At 37.8% G+C, this 23,089-nt stretch overlaps 1 protein-coding gene across 7 annotated transcripts in view; it reads left to right on the top strand.

Moving 5' to 3' along the window:
* The window catches only part of DYNC2H1 (dynein cytoplasmic 2 heavy chain 1), a 288,892-nt gene that overhangs the window by 129,689 nt on the left and 136,114 nt on the right, over positions 1–23,089 (top strand). For all 7 annotated transcript variants that reach the window (XM_045797656.2, XM_045797654.2, XM_087868490.1 and 4 more), the window contains 8 exons: positions 1,471–1,634; positions 3,305–3,424; positions 3,975–4,109; positions 5,644–5,787; positions 8,644–8,733; positions 15,481–15,546; positions 17,256–17,306; positions 18,057–18,134. In XM_045797656.2, the coding sequence (XP_045653612.2) occupies positions 1,471–1,634; positions 3,305–3,424; positions 3,975–4,109; positions 5,644–5,787; positions 8,644–8,733; positions 15,481–15,546; positions 17,256–17,306; positions 18,057–18,134 (848 nt within the window). The remainder of the gene's footprint in view (positions 1–1,470; positions 1,635–3,304; positions 3,425–3,974; positions 4,110–5,643; positions 5,788–8,643; positions 8,734–15,480; positions 15,547–17,255; positions 17,307–18,056; positions 18,135–23,089) is intronic.

Below are 23,089 nucleotides of genomic sequence, written 5' to 3'. Positions count from 1 at the left end.
AGTGTCAAGTGTGCGATCCCGTGATTGAGCACTTGGGTACGTGACTCAGGGCTCATCATGGCAAGTGTGCTCTTCATCCCCATCCAAATTTTCTTCTGTCTGAAGCATTTCCTTTTCTCTTTCATTTAGCGAAGGCCCACTAGAAACAAACTTCTTGTTCTTTTATTTTTGAAGGAGATTTGTTTTTCTGCCTGACATGGAATTCTGGGTTGATATTTTTTAAAGTTTTTATTCCTTCATCTTCTAGCTTATGTCATTCCTGTGAGAAATCACCTGCTGATTTTATTGTTGCTCTTTAGTAAGTGATGTGTCATTGTTCTCTGGATGCTTTGAAACTTTTCTTTGTCATTGATTTTCAGTGGTTTGAATATGGTGTCCTTAGAATTGGTTTTCTTTGCATTTATCCTGCTTAAGTTTTCTTGAAACATTCCATGATGTAGAGGTGTTTCATTGGGCTTTTAAATTTGTGTTTTTCTGATAATGATTGTAGTTCAACATTGTTTTGATACTGTTTTTCGGATGTTTATCCTTTTTCATAGAGTGCTTTTTGAATTATTTTCATATTAACGTTTTTAAGTAAAATTTAACCTATTCTGGGGTCCTCAAAAATTCCTCACATTATTTTTCTTGACCTTTGAAAATAATCTTTGAATGTGTGTATTTTGTACTTAAAAAATAAATTATTTATTGTCAATTTAAAATTCTAAGTCGTGGGTATAATTGCTGATTTATTTCTCTGTATGTGTTGTATAATGGATATCATTGTTTTTTTAAATTTTGGAATATACTCCTTTACGAGGCAGAACTTTTTTTCTTAGTTTAATTTCTCATCTCAAATCACTTGTACATGGAAGTCAATAAATCCTTTTGAACTTAATAATGGGCATCTTTGCAATTACTCGTATGTTGATAATCCTAGGTTTTCACCAGCTCATTCTGTCTTTACGTAGTACATCATAAAAACTAGTACAATGAACACTTTTAAAAAAAATTTATTTTAGAAAGAGCGAGAGAGAGAAGATGGCGTGAGTGGGAGGGGCAGAGGGAGAGGGAGAGGGAGAGAGAATCTCAAGTTAACTCCCCACTGAGCAGGGAGCCCAATCTGAGCCTTGATCCCAGGACTCCAGGACCGTGACCTGAGCCGAAGTCACACGCTTACCTGACTGAGCCACCAAGGCCCCCTAATGAACACTTTTTAACTGATGAATTCTGTAAAGAATAGCATATAATTGAGTCGTTATTTTTTGTGTCCTCTATAATCAGTCATTTTAGAAAAATTTGGAATGAAATGTAGTATACATATGTATTTCTTTGGTGCTTCAGTATCCCAAGATTGTCTTAATGACTAGTGTTTAGCCCTGTTTGTATATGTGCTGGTTAATAGGGCACTCTGGTTAATATATTTTTTAATGTCATGAAGCAAAAGACAGACTATTGAAACCAACTAATTGTGTCATTTTAAACAAATAGGACCACGTTATGTGGTACAAATAGGTGACAAAATTATTGACTACAATGAAGAATTCCGCCTTTTCTTGTCAACAAGAAACCCGAATCCCTTCATCCCGCCAGATGCAGCCTCCATCATTACAGAGGTTAACTTCACTACAACAAGAAGTGGGTTGCGAGGACAGGTACGTCTGGGCAACAAGGAGTGACCTCCGAAATCTCCCCTAGCTTTGTGTACTCAGTAGATATTCTGAATTGGAATCGACTTTGTGGAAGTGACTAGCATTTAAACTTTTGAAACCATCTTGCGAATATATTTGTGAGTTAGTCAAGCGTTTGGGTTTATGTTATCATTTGTGTTAGCCTTGTGCACTTGTTGTCAACATCAGACTGCTGCTTCTCCCAGTAGCACATTAACTTTAGGGTCCCTTTCTGTCATGTGTGGTAGAGTTTGAGAGAGACAAGGATCACAGATTAAGATCAACGCTACTTTTTCTGTTTTAATTGTGAAAACTGAAGTTTAAATGTGAGAATTGCATTCAATTGACCTGTTGGGCTGGTTGAGGGCGGGTGTTTGATTCCCTGTCTGACATTTTTTTTCACACTAGAACATATGCATCTTTGAATTTTCATATCTGTGTATGACTTCTTACAATTTAGACCATTATGTGAATCTCAAAATGACTTTTTATTTCTACGCTTTTACTTATATAGTTCCTCACTCATTTTCCTTTTAAGGCCATTATGCCTGTTGACTTGGAGTTCTATTTTTTACTCATCTAAGAATTGTAGACTCTTCCTGTTTTGATTTAATATGATAGTATGTATATTTGTTACAATTTTTACTTAATTATAATTTTTAAAAATTTCCTTTAAATATTTTTTCTTATAATAACATAGCTCACAGCATGTATTTTTATGGATGGTATCTTTTGTCTTACTTGATGATACTTCTTAGAAGTAAAATTATGACGGGATTACTCAAAGCATGGCAGAACTGACAAAATTGTTCATTCTGTCTAGAACCTATCCATCCCTACCCTGAAAGGGGCTGTTCAGATCTGTGAGAAGCGCTCAGTGAGGATGTTTGTCCAGCACATTTGCATTTACATGTTTTATGACTGCCAGTGTCATCCCCAAGTTTAAAGTTTCAAAATGAAGAATTTGACATAGCATTTTAAAAATAGTTTTGTTAAGATTCAATTATTCACCCATTTAAAGTGTGCAATTCAGTGGTGGTTGGTTTTGTTTGTTTGTTTGTTTGTTTTTTAGTGGACTTGTGGGGTCTTATGATAACTCTGTGTTTAACATTTTGAAGAACAGACAGACTTTTCCAAAGTGGCTGCACTTTACTTTCCCACCAACAACGTATGAGGATTCCACTTTCTCCCCATCTTGCCATCAGCTGTTGTTATTTATCTTTTTAATTGTAGCCATCCTAATGGGGATGAAGTGGTATCTTGTTGAGATTGCGATGATATAGTGTTTTAAGTAAGAGATCTCTTTATTTCTTTATATGAATATTGGCCACTAAAAAACAACTAGTTTCCATAGTTTCTATATATTTAATCTAATTTTAGAAATATTACATATTGATATGTTAAGTAATGCAATGTCTTACAGATACCCTATAATATTTAATATTTTATTGATCAGTTTAACTATTTTGCCTCTTTTTTTGTCAGAAATAACTGTGAAGTGTCTCATGTTTGCCTAGAAAGAATCAAATGAGTTACATAATATAATAATTGTAGTATTTGGTCAAGCACAAGGCCTGTTTGTGGGAAGTTTATGTTTTGTTTTGTTTGAACTTTACCACTAAAATAACTTTGACTTAAAAAAAATTTTTTTTAAGCTTTTGGCTTTAACTATTCAGCATGAGAAACCTGACTTAGAGGAGCAGAAAACAAAACTATTACAACAGGAAGAAGATAAGAAAATACAGTTAGCCAAGCTTGAGGAATCTCTTTTAGAGGTAAAATTTAGTTATTCAGGATGTTTTTTATATTACATTTTTTAATGAATATAATTAACGTTTTTTTTTAATTTAATAATACCTTCTACATGGTTTTGTTTTGTCAAAGACATGTCAATATATATCTTAAAATCAAAATATGAAGAGAAAAAAGTAGATGTCTTGGAATACAAGATCTTAAGAAGTAATGCTAATTAATGTCTAAGACAAGTGATTTTTAAGTACTACTCTCTTTGTACCATATTATTTCACTAATAATTATTATATGCTTAGAATTTCAAGCAGTATTAAAATGTAGCATGACATTATGATTTAATCTGTAACTTTGTTTTTATTTTTATTAGATAAAATTAATACATATGCAATGCTTTGATATAGCATATAATGATTTACTCTGTCATTCTCATAAGCTATAAAATGTTGAAATTCTCTTAAAATAACAAAAGTTTTTGTAAACATCAAATTAATGATGGCTAATATGAGCTGCTTTTAATTGGTTATTTTAATATGTATGAAAATGTTCACATTATTTTATTAATTTTTGCTTCAGACACTTGCCACATCCCAAGGGAATATTTTGGAAAATAAGGATTTGATTGAATCTTTGAATCAGACGAAAGCAAGCAGTGCACTTATTCAAGAGTCACTTAAAGAATCTCACAAACTCCAAATTTCCCTTGACCAAGTAACTACTTCCTTTTTTTTTTTTTTGTGATCATATATCATGTTTTCTTAAACTTTATGTTACTATGATTAAACAGTATAGAGTCAGGGGAATGACGATTACAAAAAAAAGAAAGCTCTTCAGAAACTGCAGAGCCATGGGTCTGATTGATCCTGCCGTAGAGGGGGGTGAGGTGCTCAGGGCGCCGAGAAGGACTGCCGGCCCCTGCTACTTCTGGCGTAACATTACCTCAAGTTCTGAAATTGAAAATGAGAGTATTGAAAATGACCGTTAAAAGCATCTGTGCCATTCCTGGAGCTTTTTAAAATTAAGGCATGTTAAATATATTGAGTTGTAAGGTGTCTTTTCCTTTAAAAATATTATCTTCCCTTAAAATGCTATGGCTTAAAATGCTTTTTGCCTTTCTTTTGATAATCCCTTTTGTAAAATTCTAACCCAAGTTCAAAGCAATACCTCTTTTCTTCTCCTACTTTCTAGTGATTGAGCTTTGCTTGGAGGCAAACAGACACCCAAACAGGGAGTGTTTCTCTGACTTTCCAGGCTCCAGCCTGACTTGGGCCCTCACTGAGGACATCCTTTCATTCTTTGACAATCGTCTCAGTGACCTCGTCACGTTTTCCTTTCAGTATTTTTCAGCCCTTGTCCAAATTGTACACTTAAACATAATTATTGTTTCACTTGGGAAAGCGCTCTGTTGAAACCAGAATACGAACAGATTATAGCCCGCTTCTAATCCAGCCGCTGTGTTTTCTCTACCAGGGCTGAACTCGGCCGGTGTTGTTACACCTCTCATTTTATATTTTACAGCACAGGCATGTTGAACCTCCTGGCCTTTTCCTTCTGAGCAGGCATCACTGAGTCACACCCATAACGTTCCCAGCGTCACGTTTGTAATCCTGGTGCTCAGATCAGAAGGACTCCTGAGAGTCCCATCTGGAACCTGAGGCCATTTACTTCCAGAATTCCTTCCCGTCCTTTACAGAGGAAGCCCCTGTGCTCATGGGCTTGTTCTGTGCCTTCACGGAACAATGCTGGGGCTTCCTTGGTGAATGCGGACACCTGTTCTGGCCTCTGCTTCCACTGCTGTTCCTGGTGGTACCAGCCCCCTCCTCCCCCGACTCAGGGTTGCAACTCTCCTTTCCTGCAGTGGTATTGATGCCATGCCCTCTGGCATCACCTAAACTGCTTCTCTCTTGAAATACAAGATCGCATTGTTTATTCTCTGATCATAATTGCGTACCTTTCTCCTTGCCTTGTCCGTCATGCAAGTGCTCTTGGTCCTCTGTATGGTCACCCGTGAACCACTTCCTCCTCTGTCATCTGCGAGCTAGAGAATTCTTTAAATACATTGCCCTCAGTTTTATAAGAATGAGAAGAACTAGATGGTATTATTCCTTGTAGTCATACAGTTCTGTGATTTGTTGCACTTGCTGTGTAGGACTAGTGAGAGCGGCTAGCTAGGAACGGAGTGGCCTGCAGGTGGCAGGAGAGCGCTAGCACTAAGATGTTTTCCCACCCACCCTGTGATCCACAGGAGCGGGACGCCTACCTTCCTCTGGCTGAGAGCGCCAGCAAGATGTACTTCATTATCTCTGACTTGTCCAAAATTAATAACATGTACCGTTTTAGTTTGGCTGCATTTCTCCGACTTTTCCAGCGAGCTCTGCAAAACAAACAGGTAGGCCCTCCGTGACCCCACAGCTGATACTGGGTAAGAGAGATCCCTTGAGTAGGTGCTTAATTTAGAGGAAGAATTTCCTGAGAAAACTTGTTTAGAATTCTGTTTTAGAAGACCACATGTAACAATTTTAAACCTTATTTAAAGAAACTAGCTCCTTAATTGTATTTTATGTTCTTAACAAACTATCCCAGTATGACAGTCATCTTAACGGAAATGATTTCTATTCTGAGTACAAATTAATAAGTAATAGATTATCATTAAAATGGTATAAAGGTAAGAAATTACTACATAGTCTCATTCCTTGGAAAAAACAACATTGAAAATTTCATTGTTCATCTTTGTCGTTTGGGGCTGTGCTACCTGCCAGGTATTGTAGTTAAGGAGGATAGGGGAGTATCCTATGCGTCATCAAGTTTGTGCGCTAATAGAGGGAAGCCTATCTTAACGGATATAAATGGTCTTAACCTAAAGGTATCCCACTACACTGTGTTTACAGTAAGTATTAGTACATTGCAGACAACTTTCATGCCATAAATGGAAACCTGCACAATATTCTTGACGATCGTGAGGCTGTACAATGTGAGCCCTGTGAGCACGTGCCGCGTGGTGTTTTCCTGATTGTCTGTGCTGAGTATCCTTGGACCCCAAACTTAGCAGATCAGACCGTGCCGTGTGGTGTTTTCCTGATTGTGCTGAGTATCCTTGGACCCCAAACTTGGCAGATCAGACCGTGCTTTTCTTAGAACTCCCATGAGTTCTGTGGGGAGTTTGGTCAGGGCTAAGCAGAGATGGCTGACCTCTGTTTCACAATGTTTAGGACCTCAGCTGGGACGTGAGGGGAAGAGAGGGAGTGGGAGGGCAAAGCTCCCCTTGCAGGCCTGGTGCCTGGGGTGGGGGCTTGGTGAGGAGGACTCCGTGCTGGGCTTGCTCACAGCACAAGAGTAGCGGATTTCTGATAGGACATCTTGGGGGCCTAATGTGCATTCCAGTCCGTGAGGCAGAAACTGTTATAAGTCAGCTTGGGGTCGATATCACCTTGCGGTCTGGTGTTTGGCGGAAGCAGTCACAAACCTGCCCATGATCGAGAGGGTGGGGGAGGAGACCGCGCCTCTTGACAGAAGGAGGTCAGAGAGCGTGCTTATGGTTTCAGACAGTGACAGACATTTATGATTTCTCTTTTTTTCAGTGGGTTGCTTCTGTAGTTTTCTTAAATTCCTAGACTTGGAAGACTGGGACCAAAGTGCCCGTTTGTAGGCTTTCTGACAAATCCCGTCTCATTACCTTTGGAAACATGTACTGTTGGTGTATTGAACTTAGGCAGTGAGAGCGCCTTTTCCATCTTCATCTCCACCAACAATGGGTTATATATATATAAAATAATGTGTGTGTATGCAAAATTTTTGCATGAAATTTCTTATAAATTACTTAGAAAGTATACAATAAGTTCATTTTAAGCTCTTTCTTGTCCTTCAGTCAAAGAATATTCCTGTTAAAAGTCAGTGACTTTGAAGGAATATGAGAACTGATGAATAGGTTAGCAGTTCTGCGTGAACCCAGTGAGAACATTGGTAATTTTGTGCTCTTTACAAAAGTGCATAGCTCAGTGTCTCCTCGGAAACCATTGGTCTTCGATAGTGTGGCTATTGAATAAGATGACCTTTGCGTGTGTGCATGTGTATGTGTGTGCGTGTGTGCACTTGAATTTATTTTAAAAATCAGTATAATTTTAAATATGTAGACTACAAAACTTGCTGTCCAGTGTGCTGGAGATCATTAGATCTTGTGCCAGTGTACAGTCTTTCTCACGATAGAGTATCTTTTAGTGGATCCAGGGTTCCGTGTCACACGTGGTCTTCGTGAGGGAGTAGTGACAGGGAGAGGCTGTTTCCCACTCTCAGGTAGGACAGGTGCCACCAGAGCCGGACCGAGGTCTGCTGCATCTGAGCACCAGCTCGTGGGTTTTTGTGCTGCTGTCACACACCACCCTGCTTATCCTGGTCGTGTTTCTCTAAACTGATAATGTTGTCTTACGAGGTTTTTTTCTTGTCAGTTATAATCATAAGGAAGCCAAAAATTTAGCCTAAATAGGATACCAGGATTGCTCTTTTCAAGGCATGTATCCTCCAAGTACTCCTTGAGGTGAGATGTAAAACTCCTGTCACACGTAGGGAACCAGACCAGCCTTGACAATGTCCTCCGTCCCGTTTCTACACCAAGCCCTTCTTCAATAAGCAGGGGAAATAGCCATTAGTGATATTTTTCGAATCATACCAGTCCTGTACAATGGAAGTACAAAAACAGATAAACTAAAAGTGCTATGAGTCCTTAACTAGCATCAGCATCAGAGTTATTGTTCATCCTTAGTTAACATGGAAGGCGTGGTCTAAGATTGTTTAGGTTCTTATATCGAGGATGAGAAAATCCTGTATTGGGTGGTTCTGGTCACTCTGTTATGGGGCTGGATTGTCATTATAATACAAGTAATGAAATGAGTTTAACCCATACTCGTATAGAAGTATTTTTAATGCTGTTAGGTCTCAAAGTGGTATCATCAAATTCAATTCATATTGTATTATTGGAAGTTGACTATAATTTTCATTTACTGAAAGCCTTAACCCTGTGCATTAAAGAAAAATACATCAAATGTTTTTATCGTATTAGTGTACAAATTTAATGCACTTCTTTGTTTAGTCCCTTGAGTTGACAAAGAGTTGTCCCAGAACCAGCTTTGAGTCTGGAGGAATAGTTTATTAGAGTGGGGTATCATTTAAATGTTATAAATTTCCTAATGGTTTTTTTTTAAATGTTTTAAATTTCCTAATGGTTTTTCACTTTTCAAATTGGAATCTACAGGATTCTGAAAATACAGAACAGAGAATCCAGTCTCTTATCAGCTCATTAAAACATATGGTCTATGAGTATATATGCCGTTGTCTATTTAAGGTAAGAAATACTGTTTTTTCACTACCTGTACTTTGATTTAATGCAGTATTACAGTCAAATTGTATAACCCTTTCCCTGCTGGAAATGTGTTCTTTCCCAGCATGATGTCATTGCTCAGTGGAAGGTCTCACAGCATTGTGGGATCTGGTTGTGCGGGAGGAGACTGACAGGTGAGGAGGGGAGAGCATCACTTCCTCTACACAGTTGTTAAAATAAAAAATATCTCTTGACATTGCCAGTGTCCCCTAGGTTGGGGGTCAAAACTAGTTCCTACTCCTGGCATTTGGAAGTAAACTGATGCCGGATCCTGAGTATGAAATCTGTTACAGATATCTTGTATACAAGGGCCCCCAAGGAATATAAAATGAAATGTATTTTAGAAATTTTTTGAATATTGTAGAAAACAGAGGCTTTTCACTTAGGATTTTGTTTTAAGTACCAGTCTTTGGGTATAGGTTGGTTTAGGTTGAGGGAGAGCTTTGTAGAGGCAATTAACTACATGAGAGAAATAGAGTTATTATGGTCCAGTTATGTAGGGTTCTTAGAAAATCTTGGAAAAGATATAGTTAATACACTCTTTAGAAAGGGACAGTAACTTTTATGAGGAGAGACAAAATGTTGATGATCTTTACTTGAGACAAGGGGTATTATTGGAAGCTCACAGACCTATAGTTGGGCATTTCTGTAGGATGTTTCTTTAATGAGAACTGTGGAGATATCTACATAGGTCTATAGACAGCATATATGTGTATTTTGGAGGTCTTATGGTTAGCTGTCCTTCTAAAAATCACCTGTTTGGCCCCCAATTTTAATTTGTATACATGAGGAATTATAAGCAGATGATCTGGGGCATCTGGGTGGCTCAGTCGGTTAAGTGTCTGCCTTTGGCTCAGGTCATGATCCCAGGGTCCTGGGATTGAATCTGGCATCAGGCTCCCTGGTCAGTGAAGAGCCTGCTTCTCCCCTCTCTCTCTCCTTTCTCTCTCTCTCAAATAAATAAATAAAATATTAAAAAAAAAAAAGATGATCTCGAAGTCCATTTTGTCCCTAAAATGTTATGATTTTAGATAGATATGAGGTTGGCATCTCTAACATTTGTATAATGTATTATTGCTCATTAATACTTAAACATTTTTATTACACAGACACAACTTAAAATATTTTCTGGAAGAGTTTCAAACTTTATGGAACTATATATAGAAAAACTGTAGAGAAGAGCCCTTGGTCATTTCTCCCTGTTCCGATGCTTCACTCCATTAGAGTGAACCAGTCCAAGGCGCGGTTGGTTCTCTGTTGTCCATTTCCTTTCTCTTCATGTGCATGTGTGCAAATACATCATGTTTTTTCTTTTCCTTACTATGTATTTTGTTCTGTTGCATCTCTTTTGTTGTGACAGCTCCAGAAGCTCTTGCCATAGGTAGAAATATGTTAACCTCGTTGTTTTTAGTGATTGTGTGGTATTCGTAATATAGTTATATGCTGTGTTATCTACTACTGTGTTGATAGATATTATTTATATATTTTTTTACTATTATGAGTGACTGAAGTGAAATTCTGTAAAACCACTTTTATGTACATAGGTATTTCTATTCATTAGATTTCTTCATGGAAGTATAATTGCTGGTCCAAGAAAACATACTTTTCAAATTTTGTTGAATATTATCAAATTGCCTTCTATAAGTTTTTTTATCAGTTAACAATGTTACCCAGAGAGCAATTAAGGTATCTCCTTCCTTGTATCCTTGTCAACCCTGGATATTATTAGTCTATTTTTTATCAAGTTATGGCTTATAAATATTTTTCATCTCCTCTGAGTTTTTATTAAAGCTGCTTATTTTTACTTCCTCCCTTACTTGCCGTGTTTGTTGATTTTCTTGGTATTTTAAAGAATAATAAGCTTTACTTTACAGAACAAGTCCACTTTATTGTAATTGTTTTTAAATTTTTTAATCATTGGATTTATTTTTTGATATGTTATGAATTTTTATGATTAGCTTTTGAATGTAGCTTTAATCCTCATTTTTCTAGCGAATATATTAGAGTTGCAAAGTTGCATTTCGATCACTCTCCTAATAATATATTTAATGCTTTTTTTACTTTCTTTTCAAGACCTATGTACTAAAATAGTCTGTGATTATCACGGACCTGCACTTACTTTAAGGTGCCACCTAAATCCTTATGAGACTAGATACGTTATAAATATTCTTGAAAAATGTTTCAGTGGAAAGATAATACAAACTTTCATATTCACTCCAAAGATTAGTAGCTGATTAGGAATTTCATGTTTCTGACCTATATGTCTGTGACTCTGCTTATGTATTCTATTTCATTTTTAGTAATATCTTATATTTACTGATGAGATTTAAATCCTTATGTCGTACATTTTGTGATGTAATTAGGGGAAGATCTGTCACATGTTCAGTGTCAAGACGATTTAATCTATCAGTGAAGGTTAGTTAGGGTCACTTCCTGTAATAAGACATGGAAGTGAGGCTCCAGCCAGCGGTTTATTGCACGAGGGGAGAGCTTGGAAGGTTGAACACCCTCGACAGTGTAGTGCCCAAGTGGTTTTTTATTGCCTGTCTTGAGAAATACTTTTCTGTTGTGAACAATTACACTCGCTTTTAAAAAGCTGTCATGTATAATTCTTAAGACATATTTTAATTGGTGATGGAATATCTGGTTTCTAATATTCTCATTTCTCTATCAGTAAAATTTATTTGGTGTGAATTCAGCATTCCACGGAGTTTCAGTGTTGAATAACAATTTGGAAATCATATTAATTGTAAAGCAATGAGGTACATTTCTCAAGATTTAGCATTATAATCTGAATTAGGATGGAACCGATTTCATATTTTAGCAAAAGGTTTTTGGATTTTTAGCAGTCAGCTTCCCATTACAATGCCTGGCGGTTTCTCTTGCTGATGTTGCTGTTGTGTTGGTAACAGACAGACAGTGAGAGACCCTGAAACAGAGGCTGGTTATTAGTATTCACATCACACCCAAGGGAAAGCAACTTGACCTGCAACAAAAAATGATTGACTTGTTTTGTAGCAGAATATTTAGACTTTTAATAAACTAAGCCAAATGGAGAAAGCTGTTGAGCAGTTTCACTTGAGCTTATTGGCTCTGCCATTCTTCTTTTTTTCCAAGAGATCAAAAGTGTTTATTTCAGTAACCTAAGTTGTTTGGGTAGGATAAGTAGCATATTTAGTTCCCCAAAACTTATGAATATAATGGAACTGTGTACAAGTTAGTGCTTCTCCATATCATTTCTTCTTCCCAGTTTATCATTTGGAATAGATACAAAATAGTGGAAGTTGCTGTTGGAGTATTAAATAATTTCCACGTATATTGGATGAGAGTAGAGAAAAGGGCTGGAAAGAGGGTATGGAGAGCATATACTCTGAGTGCTTGCCCTTCCTCGTGGAAGTGTTCCCTAAGAGAGCTCTGATGTGCGGCAGCAAGACTGTGTGGGGAGGTATGAAGAGCTCACCTCACCTCCCTCTTCGAAGGAATTTGCTAGTTGAGTAAAATACAGATGAATCATACATTTTAAAAATAAAATAACAGCATCTCGGGATTGTATTTATCCAACAAATCATTTAATTTGGATTCTGGTATTTTTTTCTGTCAAAATATGTTTTCTTTTAACAGAAAAGTGGAAGTTCTCTGATTGGATGTTTATAAATTTTGTAACGTGTTGCTATTAAAACGAATCCTGATAATTTGGATCATTTTCTTCTGCTTAGGAGATTTGGAAACTTAGCATTATATCTAACCCTTTAGACTTTCTGTAAGTAGAGCTGGATTGCATAGGCTCGTTCATTAGGATGCGTGACTTAGCGTGAAGCACAAAGGCGAGTACTCGAGCTCTGTGCAGGCTTCACGCGGCAACATGGGTTTTACACTTGCCTCGAACGTACTGACAGCGATGAGTAGAGTAGAGCACCAGTAAAAGGAACAGATTTCTTATTTTTTCTACTGCTTCTTAGTCTCTGAGAATCATGAGGTTTATAGACTATTTTTAAGGTAAATTTCCTCTTCAATGAACTATTATGTAGTATATCAGGTTACTGTAAGCGGCTGGTTATATCCGTCCCCTTCCAGTGTTCCAGGCACTGTGCAACTACCTTACGTGCGTTGTTATTTAATTCCTACAACAGTCCCGTTCTGGAAAGGAGGAGATCAGGATTTAGAGCTAGCACCTGTCTGTAGGCTATTCAGATGTGGTGGATGGGGAACTAGAGTTTAAACCCACTCTGCTTGGTGCCAGAGACTTAGGCTGATAGGGTGTGAGTGAGACAAAATTGTTGCGTCTGGAAAAGTGAACTGCATCCCAGCTAAGAAGTGGACTTTAGGATTTCCGTATCTCATAGGAATCCGTACTAATGGTTTTACCCTTTATAAAAGTTGATGAGCGTATGTGATGATGGAGGATGGAATGTGTGGCTGATCTATACTGTATGGTTGTCTCTCAGGATTTTTCTTCATCTAATTATGTCGATGATCAGTTGAGACTCTGCTTATTTTATATCCCCTCGATATTAAAGAATTTTGTAATAGAACCTAAGTGTAATGAGATAAATTGACATTCAACTAAAACACCTAAATTTTCTGATCTGATGAGCAGTGCAGATCAAGGACTTAAGAGGTACAAAATATTTCCTCAACTGGATATTGACAGGTTTTTTGTTGTTATTGTTTGAAGTAAGTGTTTAGACCGTCCATAAGCTTGATTTATTCCTTCTTAATTTGACTTCAGTTTATTTGCAAATAATGTGTTCTCTCAGCAAATTGTATTTTTAGGAGTATTTTTGAGTCATAATTGTTTATTATAATATTATTATTAAATACTTATTGCTAAGAGGATTCATTGGTAGAGCTGGCCACCAGATGGCTGCCAGCAACAGCTTCCTCGGCCATCTTCGGTGGGGAAAACCATCGACAGAGATCCTGGTGAGCCTGGTTTAGGCCATGGTACCTTATGCCATTATCTGTGAAGGATATCATGGGGTTGGCTCAGCTGTGATTATACGTTTATCCCTAAGGCCATGATGTCGTCTGGGACCAGAACACAGAGAGAAGGGGAGCCACCATTATCCATTTATTGACTGTATATTATGTGGCTTATTTTTTGCCAACATTTTGGGGCTTGGCCTCTGTAATAATCAACAGTTAGCTCACTGACTGCAGCGGCTAATCTGAGAATCAGAGTGGCAGGGCCTTGCCTTTTCTTCATTAACCCTGGAGACTGCATTATTTTTCCTTAGGTCAAAGGAAGAAATGGCTAAGATAAATAATAGTGTGAGTGAATTTGTGTGTATATATTACCTTAATCCTTATTTCTTTACTTTAAATGAAGGATGCATTTTAAATATCCATTGATGTGTAAATTAAGCATCTTAGTGGCTTATATAGCCAGTCACCATTCAACCCCAAATCTGAATTTTTACTTTCTGAGACCTAAGAACACTGCACATCTCCCCAGATGGCATGTCTTGCTTTTTATATTTCTAAGTCACATGGGAGTTATTTCATACACATGGTAGTTGATTGTAACTTTTTTCCACATCTGAGCGATGGCCATCTGCTTAAAGTTTTTCTACTTTGAGAACTTTTTTTTGTTTTTGGTTTTGGGTTTTTTTAGTCATTGACTATGTTATGGTTGAAAAACACATGGTTTTTATTTATTCACTTAATAAGCATTTGTCGAGTACTTGCTATATACATACTTTTATAAAGAAAATTATTCTTCTGTAGTGTAATATTCAAGACACTGAATCTTTCCAATAGAGGGGTCACGTGCTGGTCATCTTTAGCCTCTACAGTTACTCCATGTGCAGACCTACAATCATAAGCACCCACTAGCTATAAAGCATTGTGTACCGTGTGGGAGAAGCCAAAGAAAATGATTAAATTATACACTGGTGGGAAAGATGGTGCTTGAGTAGATGGGTTTTTGTTGTTGTTAATAAACATTGACTGTGTTTTTTAACAGAAATGAGATAAGCATATTTTAGAAAATTTACAAAATAGACTGAAGAGAAAAAGAAGAAACCAAAAATAACCTGTAGTTATAAAAATAAATCACTGATGAAAATTGATACCAGCTTTCCAAGTTTTTCTGCAGATATATATCCATATATGTTTATATAAACATATTGCTCCTCCTTCCATAGTATGGGCTATGCTGTATATATTGATTTGAATATTATTTATGATAAACTTTTGAACACTTAGGTTGTTTCAGTTTTTCCTCCATAATAAAAAATCTTGTATTAAATATCCTCATGTCATATCTATGAATACAGTCATCATCCCTTTGCTTAACTTTCTAGAAATGAAATGTCTTGATTTAGGGGCATATAGAATGTTCTGGATCATGTAAGCATACACAATGACAAATTGAAGATTCCTAGTGCAGGAGGTTGATCTTCTTGGTAATGGCTAATTCAGACCTCAAATTTGGATTTCAGCTAAATAAACTTACATTTTTTAAATGAGATGTATCTCATGACCAATCTTCAGCATTTTCTCTAAAGCTCTAGGTACTACTTTCTCTGTCCATCCCCCCCACAAGTTGGAAGTGGTGTTCTGTGTAGGTACCACCTGAATAGTCATTTCTTATGTTGGTAAAAGTAGATAATTGAAAGAACACCAGTTTTGTGAACTGATATTCAGGACTATGCTTTTTAAAAAACACAAATTTAGAAACCGCAAGATAACATCTGTTATTCTTTTCAGGCTGATCAGTTGATGTTCGCTTTGCATTTTGTCCGAGGCATGCATCCTGAGCTTTTTCAAGAAAATGTAAGTGGGACTAAAGGAGGAGAATGTTAGAGTTACATAGAAGTTTGGTAATGGGCAGACTTAGGGTTAGAGCCGAAATTTAGTCTGCAAATTATCTATGAACCTATTAATTTTTTACTAAGCTAGGAATTTGGTGTAAGACGCTGATTTCTATTTCTCCCCTCTGGGTAAGCCCAGTATTCAGAAGGGACGGTCAGGCAGAGTGACTTACCACAGTGCTTCTGGACCGTTCTGAACCGCAGTCCCCTGCTTGTCTTCCTCGTGCAGGCGGTGCAGCTGGCGCGCATGCGAAGTGAAACAGTCGGGGTATATAGCCGCCCTATGTATTCCCTTCGCTGACTTGCTCCGAGTCAGCATCAGAAGCTGCCTGGAGCCCGAAGCCTTATGTTAGTCTTTTTTACGTGTAATTTATCTTCTTTGTCTGTAACTTTATTTCTTGTCTGCCCTGTCACCCTCTCTCCAACTTGAAAGGAACCTTGTTCCATTTAGAGCTAACTAATCCATCTCTGTTGTGCTTCTAATATTTCAAAACAAATTATTTGTAGATGATTTTCTGGTTATGATGCCATTATCATCAAGTGAGACTAGAGTAGCAGGGTGGGAGAGAATAGTGTATGGACAGTGCAACTTTGACCTAGTAAGTAACCTTCACCTCTGCTTGGTCAGATTCCATGTCCTGGATTCTCTTTGTTTGAATACTTGAAAGAATACAGACCTTTCCCTATGCCTGTTTTCTGTCTTTGTTTCTAATTCCACGTGCTCTGGCTGACTTGTATTGTTTCTCCTGAATTTGTTAATTTGGCTCCTTTTATTTCTACCATTACCTTTGATGCCTTTCCTTCCTCCTGTATCATGTTTTTTACCAAGATCAGTACGTTCCACACTGTGTAAGATTTAATATTCCCTACTTTTCCCTGTTGGAGTGTACGTAAATATAGGGAAAGGAGAACATTTTTCTCTGACTCCCACCTTAGTAAGAGTAATCATTTCTATTCTATTGTGACTGTAATTTCAGTAAGAGAAGTGAGTGGTCATGCTGGGTGGAGGCAGGAAGTAATTTTTTTTTTCTATATTGCTCTCAAATTTTGTATGTTTTTTTCTTTATTTGCCGACCAGTATGAAACAAAGAATATGACAGTGCCCATTATTATCTGGGGGAGGTCAGGGTGAAGACAGAGATTTTCTTGGAGCACTAGATTCTATAACCTTGGATCAGTCATGATTCTGTGGATTAATTTAAAAAGTGAATAGTGGCAGTCTTCTCCTAATCTGTTGGAAAAGATATCAATGGAAGTACTTTTCTCTATGTTTTCCCAGCATACACAATTTTTAAATTTTTGGTGCACTTTATTGTTTATCTGTTAGTGAAAAATGGCATGTAATGGGACAAATGAAGACAAATCCTGCCTGAACATGACATAGAAATTTTTAGATGTCGAAACATTATATAGGGAGAGAAATTGTATTTACGTTTTTTGCTTTAATAAAATTATTTCTCGTAGTTTGCATAGGAATGTGTTATGTTGGTACATGAACTCATTCTTGATGTTAATGTTGTACCAGAGGTGGGAAGATGTGACATGGGTTTTATTTTTTTTCCATGTCCTTAGAAAGCTGCACTGTAAGTCATTGTATAGGGAAATTGAGAAAACTCAGTTAACTGGTTAGTATATTTATATTTTTTGTTTATTCGTATTTTTATTCGATAGGAATGGGATACGTTTACAGGTGTGGTTGTTGGAGACATGTTGCGGAAAGCTGTAAGTAAAAATAATAAAATTATTTCACTCTTAGGGAAAATAGTTCTGGCTTTGACTTCATGAGATGTTAGTTGCTTCAGAGGAATTTTAAAGTATTGTTGAAATTATACTTTAACTAGAGGAATATATCCTTGCCTCTACGATCGTACTGTAAAATGGACCTAAATAAAATTTTTTGTCCTTAAAGACATATATTCTTATGAGAATAATGCTAATTAGATACTAAGAAACTAATACAGTTTCTTTCAGTATATGTTATATTCCAAGAACACTTTATATAATCCTGAAAAAATAAAATTTGTGTTATGACTAGGAAAACTCTCATATAACTGAAGTTTAAAATTTATTTTAAATTTTTGATAACTTCATTCAGATTTGTCTTTTTCTCTAATTTTCTATTTGAACTTGGAATGAATAATATTTTTCTTCAAAGCAGCATACCCAAACTGTAATGCAAAATCTAGATTATGTCTGAAATGCAAGATATTATTAAAAATAATGTAAAATTTTTGGCAGTTATTTATTACAATTTATTACATCTTTCTGAAGTTTCATAAAAGGTTATGCACAATGAAAATGAATGCAACATTTGTGCACATGGTTATCTATACCTTGTTACGTAGAATTTTACAATAGTAAAATAAAATGAGCTTTTCAAATTAGTCCTTGTAAAATTAGCTAGTCACTTGTTATTTTTTCTAAGTTTGAATTTTACCACATATACCAAAGAGAATAATTGCTCTCACAAAGGACTCTCAGCAAAGGATCCGTGACCAGCTCCCGTCGTGGATAGACCAGGAGCGAAGCTGGGCAGTGGCGACACTGAAGGTATTTGTGACTTTCCTACCGCGGGGGATGTTTAAGCTTCTTCTGTGTTTGAGTTACCTGTTGATTTTTTACCTGCTCCCTACTCATACTTAGTGTTGATACTGCTGTGAATATGCCGTCAAATCCCTGGGTAAAAGGGTGTCAAAGAATTATTCTATTCTGATGAGTCCTTTAATCCTAAATTAAATCTTTGATTCAACATATATATATATATGTTATCACATATGTAATATATATCCTATATATATATATATATATATATATTTATTTATTTATTTATTTATTTATTTATCTTCTTTGTCTGTAACTTTATTTCTCGTCTGCCCTGTCACCCTCGCTCCAACTTGAAAAGAACCTTGTTCCAGTTAGAGCTAACTAATCCATATATATGGAGATTCTGTGCTATGTATCCAGCGGGGATGGAAAGATAAGTAAACAAAAGATCTGCTGGGGACTGTGGAGGCCTTATTTACAGGATAATTCAGGGTTGGTGACGAGAGGAGAGGCAGTGCGAGGAGAGGCAGTGCGATGCTGAAGAGGTTCAAATTCAGACTGTTTCTCCTGCTTTTATGCATCTTTGAGCTGTCCCTCACCGCAGCTCCTCTCCATCTGCCATCGCTCCCCGGGTTTGACTCTCAGTATTCGCTGAGCTTTGCTGCAGAGCCTCTGCTTCTCATCTCACATCTTTCTGTTTCATTGGATCCTTTATGTTTTAAAGTTGGCTTCTAATTCAGTTTTTTACGCTCTATAAAACCTTCAGCTGGCTCGTTATCACTCACAGGATAAAGTCCATCGTCATTTGCATAAAAGTAAGACAGCCCATGACCTGCTCCTTGCCCACCTCTTCTGTTCTGTCTCCAGTCCATCCCCACACGTTTCTTGCACTTACGGTTCCTGTTGTTACCCCTCTACCTGGAATGCCCTGTGGCTGTGTTTACCTGTCAAACATCTATTTCCCATTGGAGGACTTCTGTCTCTTCTGTTGGCATATATCTTGAACATTCCTGAGTCAGACAGTGTGTCTGCCTCTTCTAGGTTGTAAGTGCATTGAGATTAGAATCTGGGCCTTGTGAAACATGATGTCCCTGACGTTTTGTGCAAAACCTGACTCATACGTTCCTTTGGTTATTCAGTAAGTGCCTACGATGCTCCAGGTGCATAGTTAGTTTTCTGTTATGTACTCTTTTTGGTTGCACAAATTAAGGTTACGAGTGGACAGGCTAATGACAAAATAGATGATGTAAGTTTTGCATTGTTCATATAGTCCATTGAGTTAAAGTATTTATTAAATATTTATAATATGCTGGTTGACAATGGAAAGCACATATGCATAAAAGTCGTGGTTCCTTCTTTCTAGGAGTTTGTCACCTGGTGAAACACTTTTGATGCAGTTATAAGACCTGGCTTATGAACTCCTAAGGGGGAAAATTAATAATTATTGTTTGAACAGTGGATACTCAGTCACATTTGGGGGAAAAAATCTTACGTTTGTGACCTAAAAATTGTAATGATGCTTTTTCCCCCCCACATGCTAATTCCTAGTGAAGTAAAGAAATGCAAAATATTTGGGGAAGACAGCTTTCCTATTCAAAAGAGGTTTATAATACACATTAATGTTTTATTATCAGTTTATAAAACATTTGTAGTGGATCATATTTTTTTTGTTTTTATTTAAATTACAGTTAACATAGTGTAATATTAATTTCAGGCATACAATTTAGTGATTCTATGTGAATTATCTTATTTAGTTATCAAACCAACACTAAAAGACGTATTATTAAATTCTCTTTTTACTGATGAGAAATGAAAGTCAGTAGTAGTGAGTTAAATGAATGAGCCTAACGTTTCTTTTTAATTTAACACATACTGTTGAAGATCCATTATGTGCTAGGCAATCATATTAAATACATGTATTGTCTTACTTTATCATGACAATAAGCTGATGAGGCCATAATTATGCCTGTTTTAGAAAAGAGGGACGCGAGGTGAAGAGAGGCTATTTGAGCCAGGATCAGACAGGTGGGAAGTTTTGGAGCTGTGATTTCAGCTCAGGCCTTTTGACACCAAAGTCGAAGCCTTCAGTGTCTCGATTTTCCAACTACAGGGTTTTCTTTCTCTCTGTCTTCCCCGACTCCCCAGCTCCCCTCCCCCCCATTCCAGAGTATGAGGTGGGTGCCGAGGACAGGGGCGTGGGCCTGGGGAAGAAACACGGTTCAGAAGCCCAGCTGCCAGCGGTTCTGTGTCTGAAGTCAGGCCTCATAGGTCCTATCGCGGGGAACGAAAGACAAGACAAATAGACTTCTCTCAGAATCCGTCCGGAGGTTTCTTCTTTCTTCCCCTGCTCTGTACAGCTGCTGTCCCGTGACAGTGGCACATAGTAAAGCCCACCAGAATAGCTCGCCATTACTGGTGACTGCTGGTGACTTACTGGGTCCACAGCATTCTGCAGAACTGGAAAGCTGATCACCTCACTGAGTATTTTCAACAACCCGGTGAGGTAGCGGCTGCTACTGTCCTCACCTGACGGATGAGCAAAGCAGGCACAGCGCGCTGTCACTTCTCAGGGATTGGAAACTGCGTGCTCCCCACTACTCTGGACTGCCCATTTTCCTGAGTCCTGTTGAGTCAAGTCATAGGTTCTGCTTTGTTGTCAGTCGTCTTCCTCGCTAGTCATGTCCTTAGTGCCCACGACTGGGGAGCACAGTGCCCGTGGAGGGACATGTAGATGTTTTCTGAGAGGAAGAGCCTGCGCTGAGCACAGCTGCACTGCAGAGTCTGATAAGTACTCGCGGGTGATATGGTTGGCGCCACGCTGAGTACAGCCCTGGGGACGTGACCAGAGTCTAACGGAAAACCGGCACGCCGCCTCATGGCCTCAGATTCCTGGCCAAAACATGCTTGCACAACGTGTAGCATAAATTGGTAGCAGTAGGCCCTTGTACACTAATTGCCACTAAATTTAGTAGACTACCATCAAGTGTTAGATTCTAATAGGCTTAGATCACTTATTAAAAATAATTAAAGTGAAATGTACTTAATTTTCTGCTGTATAAGTTTAATTTTGGTTAACTTAGATAATGAAATGTGGACAATATAATGGGTTGTTTGGAGATGAATATAGCTACTTGGATGAAGCACCCTTAAGTCCTTGACTAGGGTTGTGTTATGTGACATTCTGGTACTACACATGCAGGTCTTCCAGACTCACCATTATTTCCATAAAAGTTCTCCGTCTATACAGGGTTACATTTCTGATCTTGTAACCCACTGTTGATAAAAGTTTGGAAGAGAAGCTGCCAGAGGGAAGGGGGGATGGGCAAAGTGCATGAAGGGGAGAGGGAGGCAGGCTTCCGGTTGCAGGACGAGTGAGTCACGGGAGTAAAAGGCACAGCACGGGGACTGCAGTCAGTGGTGTTGTGATAGTGTTCTGGGGGGGGAGCAGCTGGTGCTACACGTGTGGTCAGCACAGCATAGTTTAGAGATTTGAATCACTATGTTGTGTATCTGAAAATAATGTAACATATACACTCAAAAAATTATACTAAAAAAATTGTTTTTTAATGGGCAAAGGACCTGAACGGACATTTTTCTGAAGAAGACATACAAATGGCCGACAGATACACAAAAAAGGTGCTCCACATCATTAATCATTAGGGAAATGCAAATCAAATCACAATGAGATATCAGTTCACAACTCTTAGAATGGGTGTAATTGGAAAGACAAGTGATAACAAGTGCTGGTGAGCTTATGGAGAAAAGAGAAAACATGTACCATTGGTGAGAATAAAAGTTGGTGTAGCCATTATGAAAAACACTATGGAGATTCCTCAAAAAAGTAAAAATAGAACTACTGTATGCTCCGGCACCTCCACTTCCTACTTCTGGGTATAAGTCCAAAGGAAATGAAATCCGTATCTTAAGAGATATCTACACTGCCATGTTTATGATGATTATTATAATTCAGAACACCCAAGACATAGTAACAACCTCAGTGTCCATCAATGGATGAGTGGATAAAGAGAATTTGATCGATCCATCTATAATGGAATATTATTCGTCCATAAAAATTAGAATTCAGAAAAGCTGCGAGGGGGGTGGAGGTTGCCATGAGCTGAGGGTTGTGTGAAATGGGGAGAAGTTGGACATCGGGTACAAATGTTTGGATATAGGGTGAGTTCTGGAGAATCTCATGTAATTTGGTGGCTCTACGTAACAGTACTGTTTTGTGTACTTTAAATTTACTAAGGGAGTAGATTCTGAGTGTTCTCACTACAAAAAATGGTAACTTGTGAGTTAATAAATGTGGATTTACTTTATTGTGGTAATTATGTCACAGTGTCAGTGCCTATCAAAGGACTCCTTAAATATGTGTGATTTTGTCAGCGATACCTCAGTGAAGCTCAGGAAGATGAAGTTTGGAAGAGAGGGTACTGTTTGAGGTAGAAGGAAATGAATACGCTGTGGAAAACCCTGAGAAATGGTATTTCTACGGAATGCTCAGTAGAAACTGGTGAGGAATCTCAGGTAGAGATTACTAAGTAGAGATTTAGAACATCTAGAGGCAAAGGACTCAACCTGTTTACGGATGGGATATAAATGAGTGTGGGATAGAAAAAATGCTTTCTTAAGGATTCGACATTGATAGGAAATGGGGCATGTTTTTATAATCCGCTGTGGAACTCTGGTGTGCTGGCGCTTCTCACGCGCTGCTGCCGTCAGGCCTTTCTCCACACGGTGCAGAGGGATAGGTACCAGTGTTTCTACAGAGACCAGATTTGTTAACTTCCAAATATCGATTTAATACGGCTGTGGAAATGTTTAATTTTGTCTAGTTCTGGGTTGGCTAGTCTACCGCACTATTTCTGATCTAGAAAAATTAGGTGAGCCAGTATGAAGGGGAAGACAGCTGATAGACACCCGTTGGGAATTGGTTTCCGTTTACTTGCAGTCGCACG

The sequence above is a fragment of the Ursus americanus genome, chromosome 16 (assembly GCF_024610735.1).
Source record: "Ursus americanus isolate L20-20 chromosome 16, mUrsAme1.1.p, whole genome shotgun sequence".
Lineage (NCBI taxonomy): Eukaryota > Metazoa > Chordata > Mammalia > Carnivora > Ursidae > Ursus > Ursus americanus.
This window is presented reverse-complemented; position numbering and strand designations above follow the sequence as displayed.